The sequence below is a fragment of the Copadichromis virginalis genome, linkage group LG4, assembly GCF_057382275.1.
Source record: "Copadichromis virginalis isolate Kocher_CV1m ecotype Utaka linkage group LG4, C_Virginalis_male_GT1.1, whole genome shotgun sequence".
Classification (NCBI taxonomy): Eukaryota; Metazoa; Chordata; class Actinopteri; order Cichliformes; family Cichlidae; genus Copadichromis; species Copadichromis virginalis.
Genome location: NC_140621.1, coordinates 18,664,021 through 18,678,187, shown reverse-complemented (window position 1 = coordinate 18,678,187; position 14,167 = coordinate 18,664,021). Strand labels below are relative to the sequence as shown.

Sequence of the window (14,167 nt, the reverse complement as noted above, 5' to 3'; positions counted from 1 at the left end):
TAACCAAGAGCATCTTTGAATGCACACTCTTGAAGCAGATGGGCTATAGCAGCAGAAGACCACACCAGGTGTCACTTTTGTATGTTAAGAACAAGAAAGTGGGGCTATAATTCACGTGGTTCAATGAAATTGGACAACAGGTGATTGGAAAAATCTTGCCCGGTCTGATGAGTCTTAAATTCAGCTGCAACTTGGATGGTTTTTCAGAATTTGATGCAAATGCCATGAAAACATGGACCCGTCCTGCCTTGTATCAACAGTTCAGGCTTGTGGTGATGTGATTATATGGGGGACGTTTTCTTGCTACACTCTAAGCCCCTTAGTACTAACTGAGTATCTCTGAAACATCACAGCCTACCCGAGAATTGTTGCTGGCCATGTCCATCCCTTTATGGCTACAGTGTAAATATCTTCTGATGGCTGCTTCCAGCAGGATAACACACAATGTCACAAAGCTCAAACAATCTCTGGTTTCTTGAACATGACAATGAGTTCATTGTACTCAAATGGCCTCAACAGCCATCAGATCTCAGTCCAACAGAGCACCTTTGGAATGTGGTAGAACGGAAGATTTACATCATGGAAGTGCAGCCTACAAATCTGGAGCAACTGTGTGATGCTATCATGTCAACATGGACCAAAACATCTGAGGAATGTCTCCATCACTTTGTTGCTGAATCTATGATAGTTTTGAAGGCAAGAGGGTTTCCAGCCTGGTGCTCTTAAAGTGTACCTAATAAAATGCCATGTGAGTGTACATTTTACAGCAGCCATTGTTGGGTTTAGTAACGTAACAGTAACTTCAGTACTGCTTTATTACTTCTTAAGAGGTGTTTGTAGATTTTAGTTTGTGTCTTTGTCCTGTCTTCCTCCTCTCACCCCAACTGATCATGGCAGATGGCCGCCCCTCCCCAAGCCTGGTTCTGCTGGAGTTTTCTTCCTGTTAAATGAGAGTTTTTTCTTCCCACTTTTGCCAAAGTGCTTACTCATAAGGAGTCATATGATTGTTTTCTCTGCTTTCTTTGCATTATTATTGGATCTTTATCTTACAATATAAATCGCCTTGAGGCAACTGTTATTGTGATTTGGCGCCATATAAATAAAATTGAATTGAAGTGAATTGAAATGGAGGTGATTGTTGGGACTGGAACGTCTTTTCATATTCATGAAAACAAAACAATCATTCTTGGTGTGCGCCAATAATCACATACAGCATTGGATGTATGCCGGGGAAGACACTAGTAGTCATTTTTATGCTGTTACAAAAACACCTATACAGTGAGATGTTGATATGTTGACAAATATAAAGCATGATTTGCAGAGATTTATTATCTGTGATCACTTAGCTTCATGCAAGCACCACTGGCTTCATTGTTCCAGCTCTGAGCTAAACCAGGTGGTTCCTGTAAGCCTATAGCATTACCACTTTAAAGTTAGCTTTTGGGGTACCAGTGGTATCCAAAGACAGTTGTCATCCTTGCTAACAGCGTCTCGGCACCTCAAACCTACTAGTCAAACTAGTACATAAAGACAGATTCAGACATCACACATCATATTTGTACCACTCAAAGATATATGACGCGAGACGGTTTGTCTTTCATGTTTGCCTTTGTGTAGTAGTAGTCTTAAGTACCAGCATCCCAAAATCCCCCATGTCCTTCCGTCTCTATAAGCAGATTTCTTTTCTCTGCTCTGCATCTAATCATATGTAAGGTAGGTCATTCACATTCACAAGAGACTGGCTCCTCTTGTTTCCACTCCTGATAGCATCTGGTCTCTGCAGCCTTTCTGCTGGGCCACACGAGGACAATGGTCCTTGTCCCAAAATAGAACAATGAGAAATCCTTAAAAATAACCATGTGTGATGTTGGTTTGGGATTAGCATATTTTGTCCCAAAACATCCCTCTCTCCCAGCCCCCCTCCTCCAGGCTTTCTCTATTTTTTTGGCCACTCCCTGTCCTCTTTCTCCCTCAGTGCTGTCAGCTTTTTCTCTGCCTCTCTGTTATTCACATTTCAGGGCGATGGCAACTAAACCTGATTTTCACTCTTGCATTTTCTTGCCTCTTCATTTGCAGGTGACACTGAAATAGGCAATTTTGAGCCTGCATTATCATGCACTGAGCAGGTACTATTTTTAGAAAGTTAAAGATGAGTGGGGAAAAGAATCCCCAGGAGTCAGCAGCAGCAGTTTTATGTTCTGGACAATTTACACCCTCCTAATGCTACAACGACCTTTCTACTCTCATCGCTCACGTATCCAAGTCTCCACCCCCCCTTTGCTCTGTGCTCTGCTTTCATCTCCTTCTCCTTTCTCGGTCAAACGTCCACAGACCTTTCATTCACCACACATGCCACATGTCTTGAAAAATAAACGAGAGACAGAGAAAACTGCTGTGGCCAGATTGTGAGCTTGTAAAGTGAGTTTCACAAGCACTTGTTTGCCGTTTGTTCAAATATGATCCGGCCTCTGTGTAAGTGGAAAAATTCCTGCTTACCAACTCATCAGTTACCTCTAGCAACATCACATTAATGCACTGAGCTCAATCTGCATTTTATCTTGATAATTTATGGCTTTCTGTTTTCTTTGGCCTTCTCTGTATTCTTCCCCATCTGGCACATTTTAGTGTACATACAGACCAGCTGTGCTCCGAAGAGATGCTACTGAGAATGTGTGCGTGTTCATGAAGTACTAGCACATCCAAAGCATTGGGCACGAGCTCCACGACCATCTGGCTGCCTGCTTGTGGATTCATTCATAAGGTAAAATGACACACTGTGTGTATGTGTTTGTGTGTAGGAACATTTGGAAATCTATAATATATTCATACAGTGCTGTGCAAAAGTCTTGAGCCACCCTCATTTCTCTGTATTTTGCTTATAAGGAGCCAGACTTTAAAGCAAGTTTGAGCAATAGATCACCAGACTTCTTGATGGTCTTTAAGAATTTTGGACGGCTTCTTCACTCATTCTTGTTTGGTCCTTGTACCTGATCATTTTCAGAATGGTTTTTGAACCACTGTTGTGTCTGCACAAAACACACTCACAGCAAAGAACTAGTTTTAAATCGTATCTTTAGGCACTCTGTTACTATTTTTGTTCACGTTTCTTTAGTTGATGTATGAAATGTGCCAAAGATAACACAGTTTGATAGGCATAAAGGGGTATTTGTGCACTAATCAGGTGATTCACAAAGAGCTGTAGGGTGAAAATCTGTCAGACTGGTGTTCAGTCTGAGGAAACTGGACAAGTGGAGGATAAAAGAAGAAGTGGCAGACCTAAAAACTATCTCCAGCAAATGAACGGTATCTGAAAATCATAACCTCAAGAAACAGGAAGAAATCTTGACACAGAACCTGAGAGATGCATCTGGCCCTTCAGTTGATCCATCTGCTGTTCACTGAAGACCAGAAATGGTCTCAGTGGCTGTCAAGGAGCTATTTTTAGGGAGTGGAAACAGGCAGGGAACGCTGAGATATGCCAAATTCCAAAAGAAGTGGACTGAAAAATCACAGTCAGTATGTGAAGAGGAGGAAGTTTAACAGTAAGTGTCTACAGCCATCTGTAAAACACGGTGGAGGCTCTGTCATGGTTTCAGCCAGTGGTGTTGGGGATCTTGTCACAGTTGATGAAATTATGAATACAGAAAAAAAACCATCAGATTTTAAACCGCTATGCAATATCATCTGGAGAGTGTCTGACTGGCAATGTGTTAACACACTGCCAGCCTGGTAAAAACACACTCGAGTAGAAAAACACTCAGTGTGTCATAGATTGGCCTCCCCAGAGCCCAGACATTAACATCACTGAACCAGCATGCGATCATCTTGGCAGAGAACAGAACAAAAGGCAGCCAACATCTAAAGAAGAGCTTTGACCGTCCTTCATAAAGCCTGTATGTACCCGTACCTGTATGTATAGTTTAATGATATTATTAACAAAATACAAAAAAATGAGGGGCAGCTCAAGACTCACAACTGTAATATAATCAGCCCCAGGTATATTAGAAACAAAGGTCCTGTTAAACTTACCTTATTTCTCACTACACTCTTATTCGTATTTTGAACTATGTGTATTTAATGAACAGTAAATATAGATGAAAGACAACTATCAGTCCGATTTAACGTTATATTATTTAAATGTACTTAGGCAAGCTTACAATGGCTCATGGCTTGCTTTTCTCTTTTTTTTAAGTACTCTGCTGCCACCCAGTGGACAAACACAATGACTGCTGAAAAGAAAAATCAGTAGTGTAATTTTCTTCGTATCCACCACACAACAACGGCCCATTATGCAACTAAAAAATGTACTATTAGTTCTGATTACATTTAATTTTGGTGTCCTGGTCCAAGATTTAATCTAAATAAGCAACATGTTAGACTCACTGATCCATTTTTTTATACTTTAAATTGAAAGGCTACATTTTCAAACTGCTTTGACTTATTTCAGTATGTTAGAATATAAAGACATTGGCAGCTGATAACTGTTCAAATTGTTGACTTGAATGTTTCTAAATGATTGCAAACACCAACACAGGATAAGAAAAACTGAAATTATTTGTTTATTTGTTCACAAATAACCAAAATCTTGTGATGTGATTGCGAGACATAGAAATGATGCAAGGACGGCCTCTACTCTGTTTCTATTTCATATCACATATGTGTGTATTTTTTTAATAGCTATAGATTTGATCAAATTATAATGAATATGGACATTGGTTGTGCAACATATCTAATGTATAACGTAATTTCACTTATTTATTTTTTTCAGTTAGTCATCTTAAAGTGAAAGTAAATCACCGCTCTGAATACTTGGAAGATCTTCAGTGATATTGTGTCACTGAGGGCACTCTGCCCCTCCCCCCTTTGTACCTGCGGCTGTCTGGCTGATTATTATGGTCTGTCTGGCCGGCTGCCTGGCTGGTGGTCTCTAAGTGAACTTGATACTGAAATCAGCAGCCAGCTGTGATGTGTAGTACATCAAGGAGGCTGTGCGGAGCTCTGTCTGGAGCTCAGCCAGTCACTTAACACTTGTCAACAGTTCTAATGAAAGTGGCCTTTTCCTTGGTGGCCTCTTTTTCATTAGCAGGGTCAGAGGTCGCCGCCCAAGGCTGGTTGTCGGTCGGTGGGAAGGAGGTTGAGGATGAGGGCTGAGGAAGAGGGCTGAGGAAGGGATTTAGAGAAGGGGATATAAGGCCAGAGGGGAAAGGAGGGAGGGGAGAACATTCAAAGGCTAGCTGGCGCTATGATCAGCTGATCCAGCTCACAAAGCATTTATAAACCCTGCCTCGATTCTCAAATTACAAAAACCTGCAAGGCTGATTTTCTTTTCGTCATTGTCACCATCCACAACCAAGATCTTACCGTGAAAACATTAAAGCGTTTTCAGAATAACTGCATGTGCTGAAGGTCTGCACTGACTTGCTTGCTTCATGAGTTACCTTCCCCTGCTCCTGCTTAACTTATTACACCCTTTTACACCCCTTCCACTCCTCTCTCTGTTCTCTATTATGTCCCCTAAACACAGATGTGGCCAACTGAGGGAGCGAAAGAGAGAGAATCAGCCAACATCCCTCTCCTCCTCCCCCTCCTCCTCTTCCCCTTCACCGCGGCCTCTTGCACATGAAAGGGACCGTGCAAGGCCAATGGATGGCCGGTGGGGTGTGTGCTATGCGAGGGCCCCAGACCCAGACACAACACAACACACAGCTCCACAGGCCACCACAGCTGTGCTGGAATGTGACCTGTTTCGAATTTTAATGCCAGACTCGGCCCTGCGTGTGTGTCTCTGTGTGTGTGTAGAAGGAGGAGGACATGGATGGAGGGACATCAACTACAGAACAACATGCACTGCCCGCCTTAACGCTTTGACAAATTGTGGCAGTGTCTGGTATTTCTCCTTCAGCAGAGGAAACAGCATTTAAAAAAATCAAGAAGGAAGGAACATTTTTCAAGATTAGCTTTATTTATTTGCTATCATGTTTTATACATGTTTTAATGAACATTAATGTAGGATATCATAGACAAAATAAAAAACATATCTGGTCCCTATGCAATTAGATCAACAGAGCTAGATCAGTAAAAATAAATATGAAGTACACAAGTCCACGTACAAACACATGGAAACTCAAAAAAAATCGAAAAATAAAAACAATTGTCCAGAAAATGGAACCGAAGAGCTTATTTGATTCTGGTTGATAAACTGAGGCATTATAGTGGGCTTAAGTGCTGAGGACAGATGTTACAAAATATCAACTGTGAGATACCCATCAAAAAATTAAAGCAACTATACTAATCTTATTAGGATATGCTGATATACGAGTGGCATTAGTGTATATTTGGGTAACATTTGGAAAGGAAAAGGATTAAATACTTTAAACAGGGTAAATGCTTCTGACTATTAATATGCCACTTGCTTAATCCAGACAGTGTACCCCACAACTGAATAAAAAGAAATAACACAGTGAACAGTACGGATGATGTAAAATGTTTTTCTGAGACCTTCTGAGCTGTGTGGAAAATGAGAGAGGAAAGAAAACAACCTGCAGATACGTTTCTAGTTTTGCGTTTGTTGGCAGTCAGTCTGACTGTTGAGGTCACTGGATTTATCTGAAAATGACAACCTGTAATGAGCTTTCAGTTGCTATCAGAGTCTACTGGACGGTGGAGAAATCTTTAATGAAATCGCAGGTTTTCTTGCTGATAATCTCACGCAGCTTCCTGATTCTGCGATTGCTCGAGGAGCCTACAAAGCTGTCGGGCTGCAGGATGGCCATGCCGTTGTGGACGTCCCCCATGATAATGAGCTGCCCGTCGGCTACAGTGATGTTGGGGCAGGGGCAGTTCCAGTCCATGTTTAGAAGAGTCACCTCGAGTGGTTCTTTGCCAAAGAATCTAAGACCCATCTTCTCATCCTTCAAGATCTCCTCCACCGTCACCAAAGCGTGGCCCGACTCTTGTTCCTCTGTCAGCTCGGTCACCCGGCCGAGGATCACGAAGTCGCTCTTGCAGAAGCTGGCCACCATCTTGCCTCGGGGTTTGCACACCTTGCAGTTGTTGTTCTTCGGAAAGGGGCACATCTCTTCACAGGCCTCTTTAGATTGAAAGTTGTTCTCGTTGCCACCGCAGCCTCCGTACACAAACGACTGGCACTTTTTGAGAGTGCTGCTATAAGCCCAGCGGGGCTCGTAGGCTTTGCAGGGGCCTTGAAGGCTTGGAAGGCTACAGGGAGCTGCCAGCTCTCCTCCGCATGACAGCATGCAGGCTTCGTAGGTGTCAAAGTGGTTTCTGTTTTTGTTGCACTGACTGTAGGTAAAGGTGAAGCAGTTGTTCCTCTTTGGTTCATAATACCAGCTTATGCTCTCTTCCCCACAGTCATCCGTGTCTGGACTCTTAAGGCACTCGGCAGCTGGAAAAGGCAGGTTGGTGCTGTTCCCCTCTGGATTTTTACTTTTCGTTTCTTTCTTGATCACTACCAGAGGATAGTGTGATGACACACTTCCTCCAACATTTCTGGCTGTGCACGTATAGATTCCAGCATCCTGAAGTTGCGCGTTGTATATAACTAGCTGACCGATGTTAGTGACCACGACGTTCCCTCGGACGTGATTGGGTCTCATTACGATATTCTCTTTCCCTTTCAGTTGCTTCTCCCAGGTGATTTCCGGACGCGGCTTTCCAGACACTTCACACAGGAAGGTGGCTGTCTCACCCACAAAGACAGCCTGCTGGCTGGGTCCATTGTGTATGGCGGGAAGCTGGATGTCAGTCGGGAGGGTGGTCTGGAGGGCGGTGGTGGGATGTAATGTGGTCTCCACGGGGAGTGGGCTGGTGTTTGGCCAGGTCAGGTGGTACCTGTAGGTAATAAATCAGAGCCAGTTAATGTCTGAGGTTCTTCTTTCATTCCCATTGGGATGTTTTGTACACAAAACACATTAATATTGCTAAACTAAAGTTTAGAGGAGAGTCTCAATTTTTAAGACTGAAGAAGGACAACGTTACCTTGTTACCAAAAAGCAAACAGTAGAGATCTAAAATACTTAACATGTTACCTGCAGGTGACCTCAGAGATAGAGATACCCTTGGAACAGGCCTCAGCGTCCATGTAGCACTTGTTATAATACGTCATGCCATCAGATGCACACGTGAAGTGGGGTTCCCTCTCACAGCGGTCTCGGCACTTACAAACTGGCTGGCCATCCCAGATGTCACACTCGGACCCTTGCTGAGAGCACATGAACTTGTCGCAGGTGGCACCCTTTGGCATTCCAATGGGGCCCTTGTTCCCTTTGATGTCTATATAGCGTGCTGCCACACAGCTCTTGTTACCGCATACATTAGGGCAGCACTTCTCAAAAGTCTCACAGTCCTAAAGTTTGAAGAGAAAATAACACTTTTCTACCACATATCAGCAGTGAATGGAATCACGTGAACTGGACAAAACAGAGAAGACACTTTAAGGCAGGGATGTCAAAAGTGGAAAAAGAGGAAGTTTTCTGTCATTTAATTGTTTATCTGTTACTTAACTATATTGGTGTAGAATGAACGGCAGTGCAGGTGGAGTCTTTATCGCTAGAAAAAGCTGTAAAACGTATGACAATACAGCTAAAAGTTCAAAATCGTTGCACTTCACATTTTCCAAACCCTTCCAGAGGGCCAGATTGGAGTCTTTGCCAGCCCAAATGTAGTCCCCGAGCCTTATGTTTGACACCCCTGCTTTAAAGTTTAAAGAAGTCATATTTTGTGTTCACATTTTTCATTTGAGATACATTTTTGTCTTGAGGATTCTTTAAATACTGTTTACAACAGTATTGGCCAATGTGTGACGGGTGGAATAAAAACTTTGAAAGGAGTAAGTTTAGTTATAAATGCACTCCTGGTACATGACCTCGCCACAGAGGTTATTTTGGCTGTGTTCAGTTTCTATTACAGTGCAAAAGGAAGGTAATACTTTAATCTACGTAAAAACACAAATTATTCCCACTGATCAGTCTTAACTCCTCTTTTTGTTCAGCCTCGACCGTTTTAACTTCAGTATTCAGTAGCAATGAATGAATTTAAATGATTTTTCTTGAAATGCAGTTTTTTTTCCTCTTATTTTTAAATCCAGTTTGCCTAAATCTCGGCTGCACGCGAACATTTTACAAGCAGTAAGAGAACTCACCTGATCGGATTCGCACTCGCGCATGCAGGTGCTCATAGCATCCACCCACAGGTTAGGGTTCAGATCGTTCGGGCAAAGACCTGCGTGAGAGTACACCACTTTTGCCACAGACATGGGCATTGCTCTCACACGGCAGCTGTCTATGTAAAGGAGTAGAGTATAGCAATGTCCAAGAAGAAACCAGATCCATCGGTGAAACAGCATCCACCACATATCCGGCGCGTAATGGAAGCACTAAAATGCAGAAAATACAACCGGGTCTCGCCGACTTTAGGGCTTTTAAGATGTCTTTACACTAAGTCCAGTCGCGTGAAATTTAAAAAAGAAAAAGAGACGACGAATAAAATTGAAGGTAGAAAAAAAAAGGCGTTTGCGGGACCGGGACCGATCTTGAGAGCTGTCCGGGTTTTTTTTTTTTCTTCCTACGTTGATAGAGGCAGAGGATGAGGGCTGTGGTGGTGCGAACCCCTTTAAGGTCTAGCTACATGAATTACAGTGACCCGTCTACTCGGACAGCATAAACCCAGCTGAGTTACAGTCATGAACAACTTAATTAAAAGTTCGCCAACAGTTTGCAGGCGTTGTTTCACAGAAGACTGGTGAGACACCTGTGCGTAAGGCGCTGCCTGCCTTAACCCTTAACTTGCAATGTCGGTGAAAAGTAGCGATGATTCCGAAATTATATCGGGAGTTTAACACCATTTAGTATCCATGAAAAGAGAAATGTAAACTATTAATAAATGTGACGTCGTGGTTTGGCACGAGCTCATTCATTCTCATTTGTCAGTGTTAAGATTTTATTCAGTATATGAAGAAAAAAACGCTACTATCCTGTAGCATATTAAGCTTTGAGTGGGCTTCTGTTCAGAGATAATGTTTTACACAGACTGCGTATCACTTCATCTTAGTGATAATGCGCAGTGATTACTGTAAAATCTCACCGGGTCGTCTGAAGAAAATGTGACTCTCCAGAAGATAGCGCCAAACTCAGTGCAGTTCCGTCGGGTCTTTGCCTTCTGTACGCAGAGACCACCAAATAGTGCCTGGTTCATTCAGTCTTCTTGGGGTGAAATGCAGATGTGGCTGCACTGTGTCGGCTATTATAACTGTTTTCGCACGGATTTGAACATTTTTATTTTGGATAATAGGTCTTTACCCATCTACTTTGTTTTACGTTTCAATGTCTTCCCACCGGGAAACGATTCTGTGCCTCACAAACTCTGATTCACACTTTTCAGACAGAAAACAATTATGACGGCGCACCAGATGGTGTCATACATGTCAGGATCTCTGTTCAAGTTTTTAATTCCTGTTATTTATAGAGACATGTAAAACTATAACAATGTTAATTTCTGCTTCTTACTATTTTGAAAAGAGGTTTTTAACATTATTAGTGTGTTAAATCAAAATCAGTCTCAAACTGCTAAATAAGGAATAACCACTGATTTTCCTTTAATGACTCTTACTGATAAGTTAGTCAATTATAAACTGAATAGAAATTGGTGTTTAACTTTCTTAACTAAAAGCTTTGCAGTGTCTGGAAACCTAAAAGGAAAAACTTTAGGCAGGGCATGCTGCAGTAAAGGAGAGTCTGCAGGGTCATTTGGCAGCTATCACAATATTGACATGCAGGACGTCACAAATAGTACAGCTTGAAATCACGCTGTGAGAAACTGTATCATTTCCCGCAAAAGGCAATTCCAGGAAGTGCTGCAGAAGAGAAGGCCTCAAAACAAAACAAATAGGTTGGAGGTCTGCTTGGTGTGAACAAAACCACAGGAACAAAGGGTTTTCTATAGTCCTCACTTTAAGCCTTTGCTTGTGTTAAATAGCTGGTGCAGCTTTAAAGGAATAAAAATGTTTACATTTTGAAAGCTTCTGCGTCTCTATATGTGTGTGCGAGAGAGGTAAAGAGCATGGTTATGTCGGCTGTGCTTCCCAAGCTGAGTCCCTGCTGAGCCTGAAGAGGCCCACTGTTCTTTAGGCCGAGCCCTGCAGTCCCATTCTCCTCTCCTGTCTGTTAGCCCTGTCTGAGGGCACTTGTATAAACACAGACACATAAAAAGGAAGTATATAGAGAATGTGTTTAACACTGATTATAAAGATTCACCTATGGACGTGCATACAGTCACAGTCAAGATATGTTTTTACTGTCTGCTCACTCACACCCCCACCACCACAGACCCCCCCACCCCTAACCTTCAACCCTCAAGACCCTGCATTCCCAGCATAGTCGACACTGGTGCTTACGGGGCATGTCAAATATTGAATAAAGCTACACGGAGGACCCCATGCAGCCCACCAGTCTATCTTCCTTCAGAACATATATTGTCTGAAAACAGACCTTGACTTTGACCTTCTCTGTGCACCCTCTCCATGTGTCTGTGCCGACCGAACAGTCCAAGAACCTGACAATTTTATGTTTGTAATAATAAGAATAAAATATATTACGATTTTATGCTTATTATACATTATATAATATACAATCAAAAGCCTGATAACAGGTTGCAGGACAGTTTTGCTATAGGAGTTGCTCTGCCAAAAGTCGAAAATCACTAAAGAGTTTGTTGGATGTGACAGAGAACATCACTGGCAGAAGCCTTCCTGCCATTAAGGACATCTACTTCCAGCAGTGTTTGCATGAGCAATAAGGGGCCAAGGATGGCACCCTGGGGAACGCCAGTTCTAACCATCGGTATTTCTCCCTTAGCAGTTTGGATTTTACTTCAAATATTCAAAATTACATTTTATCCTGTTTTAAGTGTTCAATAGACGTTCAGTATCCTCGCATTAGTCAAAAATGTGGACATGCTGTCTCATTTTTCAAAGAAGAAATTGACAAATAACTCTAAATATATTTCATATTTTAGAGTCCTCAAAGTAGCCACCCTTTGCTTTGTTGACAGTGCCGCAAACCCTCGGACTTCTCTCAATGAGCTTCATGATGTGGTCACCTGAGATGGTTTTCACTTCACAGGTGTGCCTTGTCAGGGTTCATTTGTGGAATTCCTTGCCTTCCTAATGGGATTGGGACCATCAGTTGTGTTGTGCAGAAGTCAGGTTGGTAAACAGCTGACAACCCCATTTGACAGCTGTTAGAATTCCCATTATGGCAAGAACCAATCAGCTAAGTAAAGAGAAACAACAGTCCATCATTACTTTAAGAACTGAAGCTCAGTTGGTCTGGAAAATTGGCAAAACTTTGAATATGTCCCCAAGTGCGGTCACAAAAACCATTAAGTGCTACGATGAAACTGGTTCAAATGTAAACCGCCCCCGGAAAGGAAGACCAGGAGTCACCTCTGCTGCTGAGGATAAATTCATCCAAGCCAGCAGCCTTAGAAATTGCAAGTTAACAGCACCTCAGATTAGAGCCCAGATAAATGCCACACAGAGTTCCACTGGTCCAATGGCTGCTAAGAAACCACTACTAAGGAAACGCAACAAGCAGAAGAGATTTGTTTGGGCCGGGAAACACAAGGAATGGACATTAGACCAGTGGAAATCTGTACTTTGGTCTGACAAGTCCAAATTTGAGATCTTTGGTTTCACCTGCCATGTCTTTGCGCAGAAAACGGATGGTCTCTATATGCATGGTTTCCACCGTGAAGCACGGAGGAGGAGTGTTATGATGTGGGGGTGCTTTGCTGGTGACACTGTTGGGGATTTATTCAAACCTGAAGGCACACTGAACCAGCATGGCTACCACAGCATCCTGCAGCAACATGCCATCACAACCAGTTTGCGTTTAGTTGGACCATCATTTATTTTTCAACAGGACAATGACCCCAAACACACCTCCAAAGTGGGTAAGGGCTGTTTGACCAAGAAGGACAGTGATGGAGTCCTGCTCCAGGTGGCCTGGCCTCCACAGTCACCTGACCTAAACCCAATCGAGATGGCTTAAGATGAGATGGACTGCAGAGTGAAGGCAAAGGGCCAACAAGTGCTCAGCATCTCTGGGAACTCCTTCAAGACTGCTGGAAAAACTATTTCAGGTGATGACCTCATGAAGCTCGTCGAGAGAATGCCAAGAGTGTGCAAAGCAATAATCAAAGCAAAGGGCGGCTATGCTGAAAAATCTAAAATCGAAAACATGTTTTGAGTTATTTCCCACTTTTTGTTTACTACATAATTCCATGTGTTCATTCATAATTTTGATGCCTTCAGTGAGAATCTACACTGTAAACAGTGATGAAAATAAAGAAGAACCATTAAATGAGAAGGTGTGTCTAAACGTTTGACTGGTAGTGTACCTGCAAATAACATCACCTTCTGCCTTTATTTGTAAAAATGCTTCAGGGGTTCTGCACCACGTCGATCCACAGATGCTTTTGCCCACGATTGAAGTCTGGGGATCTGGTGGGGCTGGTTTAAAAACAATGAAGGTGTTATGACTGTTCATACTAAGCTTATTATGAGTGGCTCATTCCATAACAAAGGAGAAGGACACGTCCAGCCACAGCAGGGACCTAAGCCGATTTTTCAGTCTAGACACACAGCATGTCAATGAGAGACATGTAGGAATACACACACAGATAATGTATGCAGTACATCTCACTAGAAATGCCTCATCTCTCTTTGTAAATTGGCTTGCATTTTCTGAAGACACACACATACATACACGCACGCATGCTTAACTTCTGGAACGCAATTCTGTGTATATTATGCAATATTTGTGCTCTGCAGATTTGCTGTCTCTGAACATCTGGTCACCACATGAACGCCGCTGTATTCATTTCGCTGAAAAGGTTAAGGATTTCACACATACAAGTATCAGGACTTAGGTGATGTTTATGTTCTTTAAAACCAAAAAGGAACATAACAAAATGTGTTGTCAGCTAAGTCCATACCAGAACGATGCACAACACTGGCTTGCTGTGCAAACGTTAAAGTAAAATGAACTTAACCACAGCTGGATGGCGTAGCAGCACGGAGCGATTAGCGCGATATCTCATTTTATCATATCTTGAAATAAATGCCTAAAGTACACTCAACGGCCACTTC

The 14,167-nt window shown here is 42.5% G+C and overlaps 1 protein-coding gene across 1 annotated transcript; it reads right to left on the bottom strand.

The window, feature by feature from the left end:
* Positions 1-5,939: 5,939 nt before the first annotated feature.
* wfikkn2a (info WAP, follistatin/kazal, immunoglobulin, kunitz and netrin domain containing 2a) lies at positions 5,940-9,672 on the bottom strand. The gene is made up of 3 exons (XM_085453963.1): positions 9,161-9,672; positions 8,049-8,365; positions 5,940-7,851 (listed from the first exon to the last, which is right to left on the bottom strand). Exons 1-3 carry the CDS (start codon positions 9,371-9,373, stop codon positions 6,651-6,653), a joined length of 1,731 nt encoding a protein of 576 aa, XP_085310089.1. The 5' UTR covers positions 9,374-9,672; the 3' UTR covers positions 5,940-6,650.
* Between the last annotated feature and the right edge of the window lie 4,495 nt (positions 9,673-14,167).